The following is a 16941-nucleotide window of genomic DNA, read 5'->3' on the forward strand; positions in this document are numbered from 1 at the left end:
CAGTTACTAAGACCACCCATATCTATGTACGACCCTGGTAGGAATATATTTACCTTGCTGTAAACTATTGTGAAGATGATTAACAAATGCTGTTAAGATTGTTGCTACATTCATTACTTGTGAACACTGTGCCAGACCAAGTGTAAAAAGTTCATTCCAGCAGGCTTTTACTAATGATATGCTATTATCCTGCCTATTTAAAAACAAACAAAACCCAGAATTATTTAATGAAAATATCTGCTTCAATTCAACACGTGTATAACCCTGTTATGCAGTCTTTCTCATCATCCATAAATTTAGTGTAGGAATCAGGGAGCGGAAAAGAGATGGTGGCAGTTTGGTTATTGGTTGGTTCATATACATCATACAATGCCATAAACAATGCTTTATAAACTACAATGTTTGGATTTATACAATCAAACCAAATAACATTATAGTTCAGTATCAATGCATTTAAATCCATCCAACCAGTAATATGATAAAATTCTTCTCCATGGAATTATATTTAAGATGTTACTCAGCTGTGTTCAGTTGGAGGTATCTGACGTGATAGAAAATGAAAATGAAATGCTGAGAAAATCCGATGTTTTATAAAGTGTAATATAAAGTGTATCTACAAAATGTAATATAATTCTGTGTTATAAAGCAAGCACAATTGGAAAAATTCTGCTCTTACTTTTTGTTTCTAAAATAAAGGCCAGAAAAACAAACTATAGCACTATGCCTTTTTTCTCATGTGTAAGGTATAAGAACAAAAATTACAATCAAGCTTCAGGGATTTTATTTGGTCACGGCAAGTGCATCATCATTGTCTGCTAAGCATGACCAATAAGATGTAATTATGACAGTTGTGTAAAATAAGCAAAGTATCTAGAATATTCTGGCCATAAAAGTTCACTCTATCAAGAAAACTTGAAGGAGAGGTTGGAAGCTATTGGAAAATGCTTAGGATGACTTTAAGCAATGCCACTGATGCTTGCATGCTGTCCTCACAACAGAAAAAGGTAGGATCTTGCATAAAATGTTTGGCCAAAAATGCTTGACTTAGCCAGCTAAAAATTATAGATTTGTAATTATCCATACACCATAACAACAACATTAATGCAATTATATTAGAATGATTCAAGCTAAATATTTTGACATATTTCCAAGAGAAATATTGCTTAGAAACTTGATTATCTAATTCAGGGGCGTCAAACTGCCAGCCCGTGGGCTGGATGCATTATAGTGAAACCACCCCCATTCCATTGCCAGCAATGGCAAAAAAAGTCACAAAACGTCGCGACCCGTCACGTGACGTTGCGAGTTTGACACGCTGATCTAATTCAACTTTTCCAGTACTTACCCTAAAGCTTGAAAGGAAGGAATAGAACGGGCCCAGTGCATCGATAAGAAAAGCAATCTGGATGCTGATTCACAAATATAATGAACATTCAAATATTCAGGCATAGGTGAAGGCATGGTGAGCTGTCAGAAAATTTTTTTAAAAAATGAACTTGTGTGATATAATTTGTATATTAACAAGAACAAATTATATGTGTGTGTGTGTATTTCAAAGCCTAGTATAGTATCAGAATTTGAATGCTATGTAAGTAATACCAGTATTCTCAATAATCTGTCTCAGAGAAATGAATTATTATAAAAACTTAATGTAAATATTTAAATATAAATTTACTTCAATAAAACTGTATTAAGAAGGAATAAAGAATAGCGCATTCAAAACAGTTTATAGAATAAGCATGTACTGTCCATGTAATCTCTCCCATTTCAATATCACTGTTAACTTAGCAAAGATAAAAAATTCTTTTTCCTTCTAATCCAAAGGTGTCAAACTGCCGGCCCGTGGGCCAGTTGCATCATATGGAGGCCGCGCCCACATCAGTTCCGGCAATGCAAAAAAGTCACGATGTGTCGTGACGTCACATGACGCAGCGAGTTTGACACCCGTGTTCTAACCCATGCTTATTTCCCTAAATTCTCTGTTGTGATACCTGGCACAACAGATTTGGGAGGTCTCAACCTCCAGGTTTTCTGAAAAGCTGTTATGACCTGGCTTTTCACGCAAGTACTAGGCTGAGAGATTACAAGTACCCCAAATTAAGTCACATAATAATGGGAGACATGTTTTACATTTAAAAAAGCCCATAATTATTAAATTCTATAAAAAACTGAAATTTATTTACTGAGATATGTGAAATCATTCTTTAGCAGCATATTATTAAAATGCATCATTAAACTTGGTTGGAAAAATCAAAATAGTTACATCCTATATAAATTATTTACACTGTTTTATTTAATTTCACATCTAGTAATATTAGTCTACAGGTCCCTCATGGTGGATATTTAGTATCCATATCTATTAGAATTTCTATTAAGCCATACTATTATGTTCATTTCCTGCAAAAACATCAATTCTCCTTACTGCTAAATGTTCTCTATTGGTACTCCTTGTTTAATGACTGCCTTGTACAACAACTATTCATAGTTACAGTAGTGATAAAAAAGTAACTTTGTGACAATTCTGCCATTTATGACCTTTGCAGGTCCGTAAAGCAAACAAAAGATGAAGATCACAAGCACAGTAACAATTTTACTTAGTGACTGCTTAGCTTAATGACCACGTTGCTGATTCCACTTTGATTGTTAAATGAGGACCATCTATATTGCACAATTAAGCAATTGTATATATTCTCTAGAGCTGTCAGCCATTCAAATTGTACTCAAATACATTCCTCAAATATTAAATGTATATAACCTCAAACTTTAAAATAAACCTTACAGAAGTTAAATAGCCCAGTTATAAATAAATGCATATTTTTAGTACCCGGAAAGCTACATGGGCATCGGTAAGTAGTGGGCCTTCTATTTCAACAATATTCATGCTTGCTTCTTCTCCAGCTAGATGTGCACTTGCTTCCATACTTTCTGCAGAACTCGGACATGATGTACTTTCTCCTGGATTTAATGCTTTTGCAAGAGTATCAAATGCCCTATAAACAATACATTGGACACTAAGATTAATCAAGTATGAAAGGCAAAAAATACTTTTAAAAAGTTATTGATTCAAAGAATACCAATTAAATTAAGTTTTAAGAGGAAAGGAATAATAAGAAATGAGTTCCCAGATCCTGAATTTTGAAGACCAAACAGGCAGAACCTGAAGATGCAATTTACTTTTACTACAAAATACTGAGGCGTGAGCCACAAGCACTAGGATGCTGATTCAAAGAGTTCATTCTTACTATCTGACATGCTTACAGTCTCACTCACTCAATGTTGTTGTTAGTTGCGAAGTCGTGTCCGACCCATCGCGACCCTATGGACAATGTTCCTCCAGGCCTTCCTGTCCTCTACCATCTTCTGGAGTCCATCTAGGCTCACGCCTACTGCTTCAGTGACTCCATCCAGCCACCTCATTCTCTGTCGTCCCCTTCTTCTCTTGCCCTCAATCTTTCCCAGCATTAGGCTCTTCTCCAGTGAGTCCTTCCTTCTCATTAGGTGGCCAAAGTATTTGAGTTTTAGCTTCAGGATCTGGCCTTCTAAAGAGCAGTCAGGGTTGATCTCCTCTAGGACTGACCGGTTTGATCGCCTTGCAGTCCAAGGAACTCGCAGGAGTCTTCTCCAGCACCATAGTTCAAAGGCTTCAATTCTTTGGCGCTCAGCCTTTCTTATGGTCCAGCTTTCACTGCCATACATTGCAACTGGGAAGACCATAGCCTTGACTATACGCACTTTTGTTGACAGGGTGATGTCTCTGCTTTTTAGTGTGCTGTCTAGATTTGCCATGGCTTTCCTCCCAAGGAGCAAGCGTCTTTTAATTTCTTGGCTACAGTCCCCATCTGCATTGATCTTGGAGCCCAGGAAAATAAAATCTGTCACTACCTCCATTTCTTCCCCATCTATTTGCCAGGAATTGAGAGGGCCAGATGCCATGATCTTGGTTTTCTTAATGTTTAGTTTCAACCCAAGTTTTGCACTCTCCTTCTTCACCCGCAACAAGAGGCTCTTTAGTTCTTCTTCACTTTCTGCCATTAGAGTGGTATCATCTGCATATCTTAGGTTGTTGATGTTTCTTCCGGCAATCTTAATTCCAACTTTTGATTCATCTAGCCCTGCCTTTCTCATGATGTGCTCTGCATATAAGTTAAATAGGCAAGGCGACAGTATACAGCTTTGCCGGACTCCTTTCCCAATTTTGAACCAATCAGTGGTTCCGTGTCCAGTTCTCACTGTTGCTTCTTGGCCCGCATATAGATTTCTCAAGAGACAAATAAGATGGTCTGGTATGCCCATCTCTTTAAGGACTTGCCACAGTTTGTTATGATCCACACAATCAAAGGCTTTAGCATAGTCAATGAAGCAGAAGTAGATGTTTTTCTGGAACTCTCTAGCTTTCTCCATGATCCAGCGTATGTTAGCAATTTGATCTCTAGTTCCTCTGCCTCTTCGAAATCCTGCCTGTACTTCTGGTAGTTCTCGATCCACATACTGCTGGAGTCTAGCTTGTAGGATTTTAAGCATAACTTTACTAGCATGAGAAATGAGTGCAATGGTGCGATAGTTTGAACATTCTTTGGCACTGCCTTTCTTTGGAACTGGAATGTAAACTGATCTTTTCCAATCCTGTGGCCACTGTTGAGTTTTCCAAATTTGCTGGCAAATTGAGTGTAGCACTCACTCAATATTAAATATTAAATATTAAAAAGAAAGCTATTATATAAGTTTGAGTATCAGCCTATATTTAAGATACTCTAAGAAATTCTGGGTCATACCTCCAGGAAATTAGTTATCAGAATTATAACTCAACTTCAATCTATGATGCAAGGTTCTGATTTTTTTAATCCTAGTTAAGTATAGTTTCTTAATACAGATATAAATTGAAACTATTGTTAATTAACCCATAAAATAATGATTTGAAGCACTCTAAAAAGATAAGAATGACAAAATAATGGAGCAAGTGGGCATAATACTCATGCATATATCTCCTGCTTAAAAAGCAGGTGGTAGACATGACTAGGAGAGTTTTTGCACAGCTCTGGTTTGTGCACCAGCTGCAATCTCTCCTGGTTTATGACCCCTTAGGCTCAGTTACTCAAGCCCTAGTTATCTCTCATTTGGACTACTGCAATGTACTCTACGTGGGTTGAAATTCGTTCAGAAGCTTCACCTGGTGCAAAGTGCAACGCCGAGAGCAGTCTTTGGGGCCCCTAGGATGGTCCATATTGCACCTCTGCTCCGCAAACATCAGTGCTTATCAATCTGCTTCTGAGGTCTGTTCAAGGTGTTAGTTATGACCTTTAAAGCCCTTAATGGCATAGGTCCAGACTTCTACTCATGCTGGCAGAAAGGCCTATTACAGGTCCTATTGGTTACAGAACTCCAACTATCAGGATCCAGAAGAAGACCCTTCTCTGCAGCAGCGCCCGCCCTTTTAATCTTTAAGGTAGTATCTGGCCCCGCCCTCCTATCCTTCCAAGGAATCTGCCAGTTGGCTTGAGGATCCAATGGGGGAGTTGAATGGTTGATTGATGGCAGACTCCACCTCCCCCACTGCTCTCCACCTGTCCACATTTTTGGTATTATATTGATATATTCTCACTGGGTTTTTTTATTGAGAGGGCCTTGGTGCCCTCTGAGCTTGCTTGTTTTCTTGCAGAAGTTTTGTTACCCTAAATAGGTAACATCATCAGTGCTAGTAAGGAGTGCTGTTTGCTGTGGGTTTATATTCTGGTATCTTGTCTGTCTGTGTGGGTGTGGTCTTAGGGATTCTTTGGTTGGCACTCCTTACTAGCACTGATGAAATGTCTGCAAGAAAACAAGCAAGCTCAGAGAGCACCAAGGACCCCTCATTTCAACCCTGAGCTACAAATATCCTCCTTCATTGTTTTTTTATTGTTTTATTATTTTACATCTGTTTTGTTTACACTCCTTTCATTTCTTTCTTTTTACAGGTAGTCCCCAAATTACAACCAAAATTGAGCCCAAAATTTTTGTTGCCAGGTTTTGCCCCGTTTTACCACTTTTCTTGCCACAGTTGTTAAGCAAATCACTGCAGTTGTTAAATTAGTAATTCAGTTGTTAAGTAAATCTGACTTCCCTATTGACTTTGCTTGTCAGAAGGTTACAAAAGGTGATCATCTGACCCCGGGACACTGCAATTGTCATACCTATGAGTCAGTTGCCAAATGTTTAATAAATAATCTCATTAAAAAAACACAAAATACATGTATTCTAATTAGGCATCTCTATTAAATTCTGTTAAACACATAGCTGGCTAATCCATGCTGCTTACTAAGATACAGTTGAAGATTTAACATTATTTTTTCATATTTCTTCAAGATTCTACTACATTTCTTAAGTTGCGTCATAACATTTGGATACTATTACTCCTTACCTTGTAACATCAGCACTTGCATGTTCATCTTGCTGAAGGTCTGACAGTGATGTATCTCCATTGCTTAAGTTTTCTATGATTGACAGATCATCACTGTTTTGAGATATATCTTTGGACTTATTTAGATTTGCTAATGAAGTTACAACATTTGCTAAAGTACTTAAATCTCCTTGACACGTTTCAACCTAAAGATTGGGGAAAAGTAACTTTGTAATTATTGATAAGTAACATTCCTGACATTAGTATTTCTATTGCAGAATATTTGTTGGTAGTTTTTTTTTTAAAAAAAGTTTTCTTAGTTTTTCAATTTACAACCTATATTTTTAGAAAGCATCATGATACCTGGGTAGTCATCAATTAAGTAACAGAGTTTTCAATACATAGTTCGGGTTACAATATCATAACATCCTTCTCTAGTTCCCTCAACATTCAATACAACATATTTAAACTTACAAATTTCTAGGAATAGCATGGTCAATTAGTGAAGATATCCTGTTATTAAATTTTATCTAATTTTGATGTTAATTATAGTATCCAAGTTTAACCTTTAACATCCCAAATAGTATTTACAACCCAAAGTTCCCTTATCTTATTACACCAAAGATTGTATCATCTAACATACACCCAATAGTTAAATAGCTAGCTTCTACCTAATAAACATTATTTATTTCATATCCTAATACATCACAAGTTACCAATCGGAGAGTCTATATTTATCAATCTACTTCTACTTATACATAACCAAAATTTTAACATCAAACATAGGATCCATTAAGCCAAATTTCCATTATATCAATATATAAATTTATAATATTTGGAATAAGCTTAATAAATACTTAAACACATTTTAATTCTATCTCACAAATATTTTCTATTTCAGATCCTGATAAGTCACTAATTACTAACAAAATGACCTACAATAATTCTCTAGGAATTCATTTTTTAAATCTAACTCTAGGTTTCTTTTTTTGCCAGTCGGGTTTCCAGACCCAGGGCTTTAAATTGCCAAGTAGGTCTTTCTTTGCTCGCATGCATATTGTTTGCACCAGAGGAGGCCATCCAACCATCAGCAATATATAAAGGTTGAACCATTTATAGTCATTATATTGTTGCCATGTAAATTCCACTCTATTTGCTCTGACATCTCTGTCTGCAGTTCAGTCTGGATTCTTCTTCCATCTGGGTTGATTTGTTTTGAGTAGAAAATCTTATCCAGTTTTATAGTTAGTAGTTGACTGTCCACAGGTTGTCTTTGTTGGTCTTCGGCGTCCTCTATGTTGGCAACACTATCTTGCATGTAGTGTATTTCTGAAATTGTAGGCTCTTTAGAGAGTTGAGTTTAGAGGAGAAACTTCCTGACAGTTAGAACAATTAACCAGTGGAACAACCTGCCTCCAGAAGTGGTGAATGCTCCAACACTGTAAGTTTTTAAGAGAAGACTGGGCAGCCATTTGCCTGAAATGGTATAGGGTTTCCTGCCTGAGCAGGGGGTTGGACTAGATGACCTCCAAGGTCCCTTCCAACTTTTCTTCTTCTTCTTCTTCTTCTTCTTCTTCTTCTTCTTCTTCTTCTTCTTCTTCTTCTTCTTCTTCTTCTTCTTCTTCTTCTTCTTCTTCTTCTTCTTCTTCTTCTTCTTCTCTCTTCCCTAGTTTGTTGTTGGTCTTTAAGATTGTCTGTCATAGTAGTAGTTCCTTGTACTTTAAAAATTGTAGGTTGTTTAAGTAAAGTCAGGTTTTGGATATTAGTTTTTTCAGCACTTTGTTGTTGTTGCTTATATTCCTCTGTCTCAATAGTAGTATCTTCCAATTTTGTTATATTCTGAAGTGTAAATTCTTTAGTTGCAGTCTGGATTTCAGTTTGTGACTTAAGGTTGGCATGTAAATTATTAAATCTGGAGATAGACATCTCAGTGACTCTATAGATTGTTTCAAGTATAAGGTTATAGTCAAGCGAGAATTGTGGCTGATCCTTCTCCATTTTGTAGTATTTATAAATAGTCCTTAGTGGAGGCTATTTTTCAAACAAAAATCAGTAAGTGTCTACCTCCACAAGTCTAAGACAAATTCATCTCCAGAAGTTTCAGGTTTTTATCTCAATATCAAGGTTAGTCCAAAATGTAAGCAAGCATGTTTGCCAGTAGTATTCACTTGCTGTAACAGCCACTAGATGTCCCCAGAGTACTTCAAATCCTTTTCAGACGGAGTCTTTTTATTTATTTCTTTTTTATTATTATTATTCCCTTTTTTAGACTAATAGGTAGAATAGTCCATTTCTGTAAATATAGGAACTTTGGGCCGAAAGTAAAAAGGCAGTAAGTCCAATTAATCAGTATCCTTTAGTACAGGACTTTTTCTTTTCTCTCCCAATGTAGACAAAGGCCGCTATTAAGGAGGGTGGGGAAAAGAACAAGAATCCCTTCTCTCTATCCTTGCAAGCCCCTTCATGGATTACTGCCTTGTCGTGGCGAAGGGGCTTGCGTAATTCAATGAAGCTATGAGCTATGCCGTGCAGGGCCACCCAAGACGGACAGGTCATAGCAGAGAGTTCTGACAAAACGTGATCCACTGGAGAAGGAAATGGCAACCCACTCCAGTATCTTTGCCATGAAAACCCTATGGACAGTACCAAAAGGCAAAACGATATGACGCTGGAAGATGAGCCCCTCAGGTCGGAAGGCGTCCAATATGCTACTGGGGAAGAGCAGAGGGCTAGTACTAGTAGCGCCAGAAAGAATGAAGCGACTGGGCCAAAGCCGAAAGGACGCTCAGCTGTGGATGTGTCTGGTGGTGAAAGGAAAGTCCGATGCTGTAAAGATTTTTTCTCCATAGGAACCTGGAATGTAAGATCCATGAATCAAGGAAAGCTGGACGTGGTCAAACAAGAGATGACAAGACTGAACATTGACATCTTAGGTATCAGCGAACTAAAATGGACAGGAATGGGTGAATTTAATTCAGATGACCATCAGGTATACTACTGCGGGCAAGAATCCCTCAGAAGAAATGGAGTAGCCTTCATAGTCAATAAAAGAGTAGGAAAAGCAATACTGGGATACAATCCTCAAAATGACAGAATGATCTCAGTTCGAATCCAAGGCAAACCATTCAATATCACAGTAGTCCAAGTCTATGCCCCAACCACCGGTGCTGAAGAGGATGAAATTGACCGGTTCTATGAAGCCCTACAGCACCTTATAGAACTAACACCAAAAAATGATGTCCTTATCATCATGGGGGATTGGAATGCTAAAGTAGGAAGCCAAAAGATAACCGGAATAACAGGCAAGTTTGGCCTTGGAGTACAAAATGAAGCAGGGCACAGGCTGATAGAATTTTGTCAAGAGAATACGATGGTCATAGCAAACACCCTTTTCCAACAACCCAAGAGACGGCTCTACACATGGACATCACCAGACGGTCAACACAGAAATCAGATTGACTATGTACTCTGCAGCCAAAGATGGAGAAGCTCTATACAGTCAATAAAAACAAGACCAGGAGCTGACTGTGGCTCAGACCATGAGCTTCTTGTTGCAAAGTTTAAGCTTAAACTGAAGAAAGTAGGGAAAAGCACTAGGCCAGTCAGGTATGAATTAAATCATATCCCTGTTGAATATACAGTAGAGGTGACAAATAGATTTAAGGAATTAGATCTGATAGACAGGGTGCCTGAAGAACTATGGACAGAGGTTCGCAACATTGTACAAGAGGTAGCAACCAAAACCATCCCAAAGAAAAAGAAATGCAAGAAAGCAAAATGGCTGTCTGAGGAAGCTTTGCAAATAGCTGAGGAAAGGAGGGAAGCAAAAGGCAAGGGAGAAAAAGAAAGATACGCCCAATTGAATGCAGAATTCCAGAGAATAGCTAGAAGAGATAAGAATGACTTCTTAAATGAACAGTGCAAAGAAATAGAAGAAAACAATAGAATAGGGAGGACCAGAGATCTTTTCAAGAAAATTGGAGAGATGAAGGGAACGTTCAATGCAAAAATGGGCATGATAAAGGACCAAAATGGCAGGGACCTAACAGAGGCAGAAGAGATTAAGAAGAGATGGCAAAATTACACAGAAGAACTATACAAGAATGAGCTTAACGTCCCTGATAATCACAATGAGGTGGTCACTGACCTCGAGCCAGACATCCTAGAATGTGAAGTGAAGTGGGCCTTAGAAAAGCTGAGCAACAACAAAGCTAGTGGAGGTGACAGTATTCCAGCTGAGCTATTCAAAATCTTAAAAGACGATGCAGTAAAAGTGCTACACTCAATTTGTCAGCAAATTTGGAAAACTCAACAGTGGCCACAGGATTGGAAAAGATCAGTTTACATTCCAATTCCAAAGAAAGGCAGTGCCAAAGAATGTTCAAACTATCGCACCATTGCACTCATTTCTCATGCTAGTAAAGTTATGCTTAAAATCCTACAAGCTAGACTCCAGCAGTATGTGGATCGAGAACTACCAGAAGTACAGGCAGGATTTCGAAGAGGCAGAGGAACTAGAGATCAAATTGCCAACATACGCTGGATCATGGAAAAAGCTAGAGAGTTCCAGAAAAACATCTACTTCTGCTTCATTGACTATGCTAAAGCCTTTGATTGTGTGGATCATAACAAACTGTGGCAAGTTCTTAAAGAGATGGGAGTACCAGAACATCTTATTTGTCTCTTGAGAAACCTATATGCGGGCCAAGAAGCAACAGTGAGAACTGGACACGGAACCACTGATTGGTTCAAAATTGGGAAAGGAGTCCGGCAAGGCTGTATACTGTCGCCTTGCCTATTTAACTTATATGCAGAGCACATCATGAGAAAGGCAGGGCTAGATGAATCAAAAGTTGGAATTAAGATTGCTGGAAGAAATATCAACAACCTAAGATATGCAGATGATACCACTCTAATGGCAGAAAGTGAAGAGGAACTGAAGAGTCTCTTGTTGCGAGTGAAGAAGGAGAGTGCAAAAGTTGGGTTGAAACTAAACATTAAGAAAACTAAGATCATGGCATCCGGCCCTCTTAATTCCTGGCAAATAGATGGGGAAGAAATGGAGGTAGTGACAGATTTTATTTTCCTGGGCTCCAAGATCACTGCAGATGGGGACTGTAGTCAAGAAATTAAAAGACGCTTGCTCCTAGGGAGGAAAGCCATGGCAAATCTAGACAGCACACTAAAAAGCAGAGACATCACCCTGTCAACAAAAGTGCGTATAGTCAAGGCTATGGTCTTCCCAGTTGCAATGTATGGCAGTGAAAGTTGGACCATAAGAAAGGCTGAGCGCAAAAGAATTGAGGCCTTTGAACTCTGGTGCTGGAGAAGACTCCTGCGAGTCCCTTGGACTGCAAGGCGATCAAACCGGTCAGTCCTAGAGGAGATCAACCCTGACTGCTCTTTGGAAGGCCAGATCCTGAAGCTAAAACTCAAATACTTTGGCCACCTAATGAGGAGGAAGGACTCACTGGAGAAGAGCCTAATGCTGGGAAAGATTGAGGGCAATAGAAGAAGGGGACGACAGAGAATGAGGTGGCTGGATGGAGTCACTGAAGCAGTAGGCGTGAGCTTAACTGGACTCCAGAAGATGGTAGAGGACAGGAAGGCCTGGAGGAACATTGTCCATAGGGTCGCGATGGGTCGGACACGACTTCGCAACTAACAACAACAAATCCTTGCAAGGGGAAACAAATTCGGAAAGCTTTTGATAGGAAAAGTAGACAATTAGGAAAAGAAGAAGGCAATTCTCACCCAGTTTTCAAGTGCTTTTAAATGCTTTGTTGTGCTTTTGGCTTCGGCAGGAAATAGCTAAACGATGGGCCATGGGAGTGGCCGATCCATTCTTCTTCAGTTCAGAGAGTAGCTCCAAGCTGACGGGAGGGCCGCCACCCTTCTACCGCCGACTGGAGAGACCTCTCCCCCACTCGTCACCCCTCCCTTGCGACTTTTGACCCCTTTACAGGCCCCCCCCCGAAGAAATCCAGGTGACGCAAGGAACGATTCCCTCGCTCGTCTGGCCACACCAAGATCCGGAACCGGAAGCCCCTTTGTTGGTAGTTTTACAAGGTGTTTGAGTAATACACAAAAATCAAAGTACTAAAATAGCCAAGTCATTATACATTTTAGCTAAAACTTATTGCTTAGCAATGCTTTTGATAGAGTTTTGTAGAAACTAAGCTGGTAGAATTAGCTGCAATTGTCATGTTAATAACCACTGAAATATTAGATGGTACACAACTAATAATGACTATCAACTCTCTTACTTGCAGAAACAAGAATCCCAATAAATCTTGCCATTAGATATCCATTTAAGAGGCTTAGCATGATGTTGTTAACACATTCTCTGTCAAATATAAAAAAGAAGTCATGTGGGTTTTGAATATGAAAAGAGGATTCTTGCAAATCTCCTCTTTATGACAATTTCCTTTGGTAAAGATTATTCAGGAACTACTTTTGTCTTCAACTGAATTCTGAGGTAATTTTAATATTTTTGTGGTGAGAAAAGATTCAATCAAACTACCCAAAGATCAGCATAGACACTGTGGTGATGATACTGAAGAGTAGGCCAAAATAAAATATTTTAAAACAATGTACAAAAGATGCATTTTAGCTGACAGAAAAGGAACAAGCCTTTAAAAGGACACTCACTAAACTGAACTCACTTTCTAATCACATTCAGAAATGTTCAATTTAACTTTATGGATATTAAAACCTTCAAAACTGTGAGTAGTTTGACACCTACCATGTTTCTCTGAAAGTAAGACCTACCCCCCAAAAAATTTGCCCTAGTTTGATTTTGGGGGATGGCCCTAATATAAGCCCTACCCCCAAAATAAGCCTCAGTTTTGGAGCGAAGCGCATGCCTAAAAATCAAGCTAGGGTTGGGGTGGGGATATGGAGCTACCCCACGCACCTCGCACCCACTTACCTTGCAACCAGGCCTCTCCTTGCTGGCCCACTTGTTCTGCAGCATCCCCAGGCCTGCATTTCACAGCCAAGAGTCCTTTCCGGAAGGCCACTACGACTGAGAACCGACCTATGGATTTAATCCATAGCTCAGTTCTTGGTTGCAGTGGCCTTCTGGAAAGGCCTTTTACTGTAAGGCCTGAGTTCCATTCTCAGCTGCAGAATGAAGCAGCTCCTTCGGCCGCAGAAGAAATGGGCTGGTTGGATGGGGCTGTAAGTGCCGGAAGTGAGTGGAAAAGACAACCCTGAAAATAAGACCTGGTGCCTCTTTTGGAGGAAAAAATAAATAAATAAGACTCGGTCTTATTTTCAAGGAAACATGGTAGTGAGTTTTACTTTCTTTGGATTTAAGAAATTTTAAACAGAGACTAAAGAATTTAAAATAATTACAAAATTAGCAAAAGCAAAAAATGAAAATGAATTTAATTTAAGAAAGTTTTAAACAGACTGGGAGACCAAAGAGATTTTGAAATATTTTTTCTGTAAAATATGAAAAATAAGAATATAATTAAGTAATATGTTTGTGGGAAACAACTGAAATGGATCTAAATTTGTATTAGGAATGAGATTTGATGAAAATTGCAAATGGACATTAGAGGGAACTAAAGGACTAGTCAGAAAAGAGTTAAAATGGCTAAACCTGCTACAATCTTTTTTACCTTAAAATGTTTTTGATAAATGGACTGATATTGCTAAAATTTTAGAAAAGATTTAGATTTTAGTGGATTCATTTTTAGAAAATGAGGAAAAAAATGGAAAAAACTTTAACCTGACATTATAGAATTTGAAGGCATGGAAGACAACAAAATTGAGATCACCAAAATGGGAATATAAAAGACAAATAAAAAAAGGTTAGAATAGCTGTGAGAACAAATTCTGGAGAATACCATTTTATTATTACAAAAAACACAGAAGACTCCTTTTGCCAAAGTTTGATGAAAGATCAAAATCTATGATGCCATTGGAATAATTTAAAGATTACAATTCTGAAGAACAAAAAAGAAGGAATATAAATTTGGATTATTTGATCAGGGATATAATTGTTTTATATTTCTGATAACTCCTAATGACTTTTTGCTAAACAAGGACTGAAAAGATGACAATTCCCTAATTGCTTATAGATAAAAGTTAGGTTAAGGGGCGAAGAGATTTTTTAAATTTGTACTTTAAAAGAGGATAGAATACTATTTATATTAGCTTATGGTTGATGTGATGAAAGTTGGAAGCCACTTCTTTAATATTATAAAAATATTATAAAAATCATCTATTTTATTCAATACCTTATCTGCAGCCATCAGTACTGCAGGTTCATTCTTTAATCCAGACTGATGAATATTAACAAACATTCCAGACTCCAACATTCCTGTTGATCTGAAATGAAAGAACACAAAGATTACTTCATGCTTTTCAGAATGGCCTAAATGTAAAAGAGATCAAAACTAGAAAAATATTTGCATACCTTGCTGTTTCGCTATCTGTTACAAAAGTGGGAGTTGCTGTAAGAGGACTTCGTAAATCTTTTCGAATATAAATCTTTTCTGTAGAAGCTGCACAATTTGAAGATTTTTCTCGTGATGCTTCAACAGGTTTTCTTTCACACTGTACAGCTACAAAGGTGGAATTATCAAAATCAATTCAATATTCAACCACATTTAGCTTTAGCTTTTATAAACCAGTTTTGGATTTTTAGTTACTTGGCCAACTTGGTAGTTTTAAATGTAATTGCTTCTTATATTAAATCTAACCAATTTCTTATAAAACAACTTCAGATATTATCGATTGGTTTGAAATTTGGTATACAGAATAGTATACATAATTTCTTTCAAATTCTAATAGAAATAGCATTAGTATCAATTTATATAAATTATAAAATTTATCAATGTTAATTATAAGATCATATTCATGCAAAGGAGTCAGGGGGTAGGAATAAAACAATCTTAACTTCATTGCAGTTTTATAATCACTTTTTATTACTGAAACTTTTCTAGTGTTGTATTCCTATCAATTTATAGTTATGCAAAACTTAAATACACATTTATTGTACATAACTGTATATTTTCATAAGAAAATATTAGTTTGTTAACATTTTTACAACAGTAATTTCCAATCTTATATTGTCTCAGGAGTGTTTAAAGATATTCATTCAACTCTTTTGCCTCAAGTCTGTACCTGTTGTCTCTGGAAAAATAGTGAGCCCAAGGGCTTCGCAAATACTAATAACAGGTTTATTTATTGTATAATTGTGTGTTTGCATAGCAAACTCAATTCTCTCACTTGCTTGTAAGTTTTAAAGGAATTAAAATAGATATTTGATAAACTTTCAAGGAAATAGCTACTTATTTTATTGAGAATCTCTAGAAAGCTGCTAAGGAATCTTGTGGTTTGTTCAAACAGAATTTGGAAGTGATTGCTGCCACTGATCTGAGCATCAGAGATAGGTCTCTTTCAACCCAAGTAAACAAATGAGATGTTTTCCATAGATGTCAATAGGTTATAATTCTCCATTTTATAATGGGTGGGGGGAAAGAAAGGGACTTGCAAAATCTAAAATATCTTACATCTTTAAGATATACTTTATCAGCATTATATATGCACACATATAAGAATTCTAACATGCAGACTTCCAGTCTTGCAACATAGCAACACGGCCAAGGGATTGTAGGGCTCCACACCCCACAGCTGGTTGTGCCCTGCTAGGGCACCCTAAATGGGTCTACAGTCACCCCGGAGAGGCGACGGAGGGTTCCCCCCAATGATTGTGGAATGATGGTGGTTGATCCGTTTGATCCGGGGGAACCCCTCCAACCTGACAGGAGAAAGGCTAGCTACACCTCGGTGACTAGCCCAAGCTACCGGCAAAGTCCAAAAGCACTAACCAGAACAACTGTGAACAGCGTGCTTGGAACTGGGTGAGAATATCGATCTTCTCTCTCCTATTTTGTAACTGATTTCCTGGAAAAGATCCTGAAGAAGCAAAAAAACCCTCTGAAAATGAGAAGGGAGGGGAACGCACCCCCACCCTTCTATAGACGGAAGTGTCGAATTACTTTTTATGGGGGTCAGAAATATATTGAAATGGAATTAATACTACAGTCTGAATAAATCTGAAAATTATGAAACCTGTTAAGATTTTACATCGGAAAGAGTATTGATGAAAATATAAGAAAATAATTTGTTTTAAAAGTTGGAACATGAATAGTTACTGACATCTAGTGGAGGATTAGAATATAAAACTACAGCTGCATTGACTCAGAAATTGGCAAAACGCCCAGAAATAGAGAACAACTTGTTCCTTTGAACCTTAGTGACTTCTACCCAAATAGAGAACAGCTGGGAACAAAGGAAAGAAAATACATTGAGCTATCTACTATATAGAACTACATTTGCTTTATACACTGTTGACCTTCTGAGATTATAAATACTTACTGAGCTGTGATTTCTAAGTTCAAGAATTGTTTGCAGAGAAAAAAAACCTTGACTTTTGGCTAGTTTTCTAGGGGAGAGTTTACTGGAAAGCTCTTAGGTGGTTAAAATACCCTGGACTGAATTTTTGGCTGGATGACAACTGTAAGACCCATGAACAGAAGAACTGTTACAAA

General features: G+C 37.7%; 2 protein-coding genes across 4 annotated transcripts in view; both read right to left on the bottom strand.

The window, feature by feature from the left end:
- The window catches only part of FGD6 (FYVE, RhoGEF and PH domain containing 6), a 377558-nt gene that overhangs the window by 261096 nt on the left and 99521 nt on the right, over positions 1-16941 (bottom strand). The window lies entirely within an intron of this gene.
- The window catches only part of NR2C1 (nuclear receptor subfamily 2 group C member 1), a 46680-nt gene that overhangs the window by 6702 nt on the left and 23037 nt on the right, over positions 1-16941 (bottom strand). For all 3 annotated transcript variants that reach the window (XM_081331126.1, XM_081331127.1, XM_081331128.1), the window contains 6 exons: positions 14802-14949; positions 14623-14713; positions 6395-6579; positions 2825-2990; positions 1346-1467; positions 54-193 (listed from right to left, as the gene is read on the bottom strand). In XM_081331126.1, coding sequence (XP_081187252.1) covers positions 54-193; positions 1346-1467; positions 2825-2990; positions 6395-6579; positions 14623-14713; positions 14802-14949 — 852 coding nt within the window. The remainder of the gene's footprint in view (positions 1-53; positions 194-1345; positions 1468-2824; positions 2991-6394; positions 6580-14622; positions 14714-14801; positions 14950-16941) is intronic.

Source organism: Vipera berus (genome assembly GCF_964194415.1).
Source record: "Vipera berus genome assembly, chromosome: 6".
NCBI lineage: Eukaryota > Metazoa > Chordata > Lepidosauria > Squamata > Viperidae > Vipera > Vipera berus.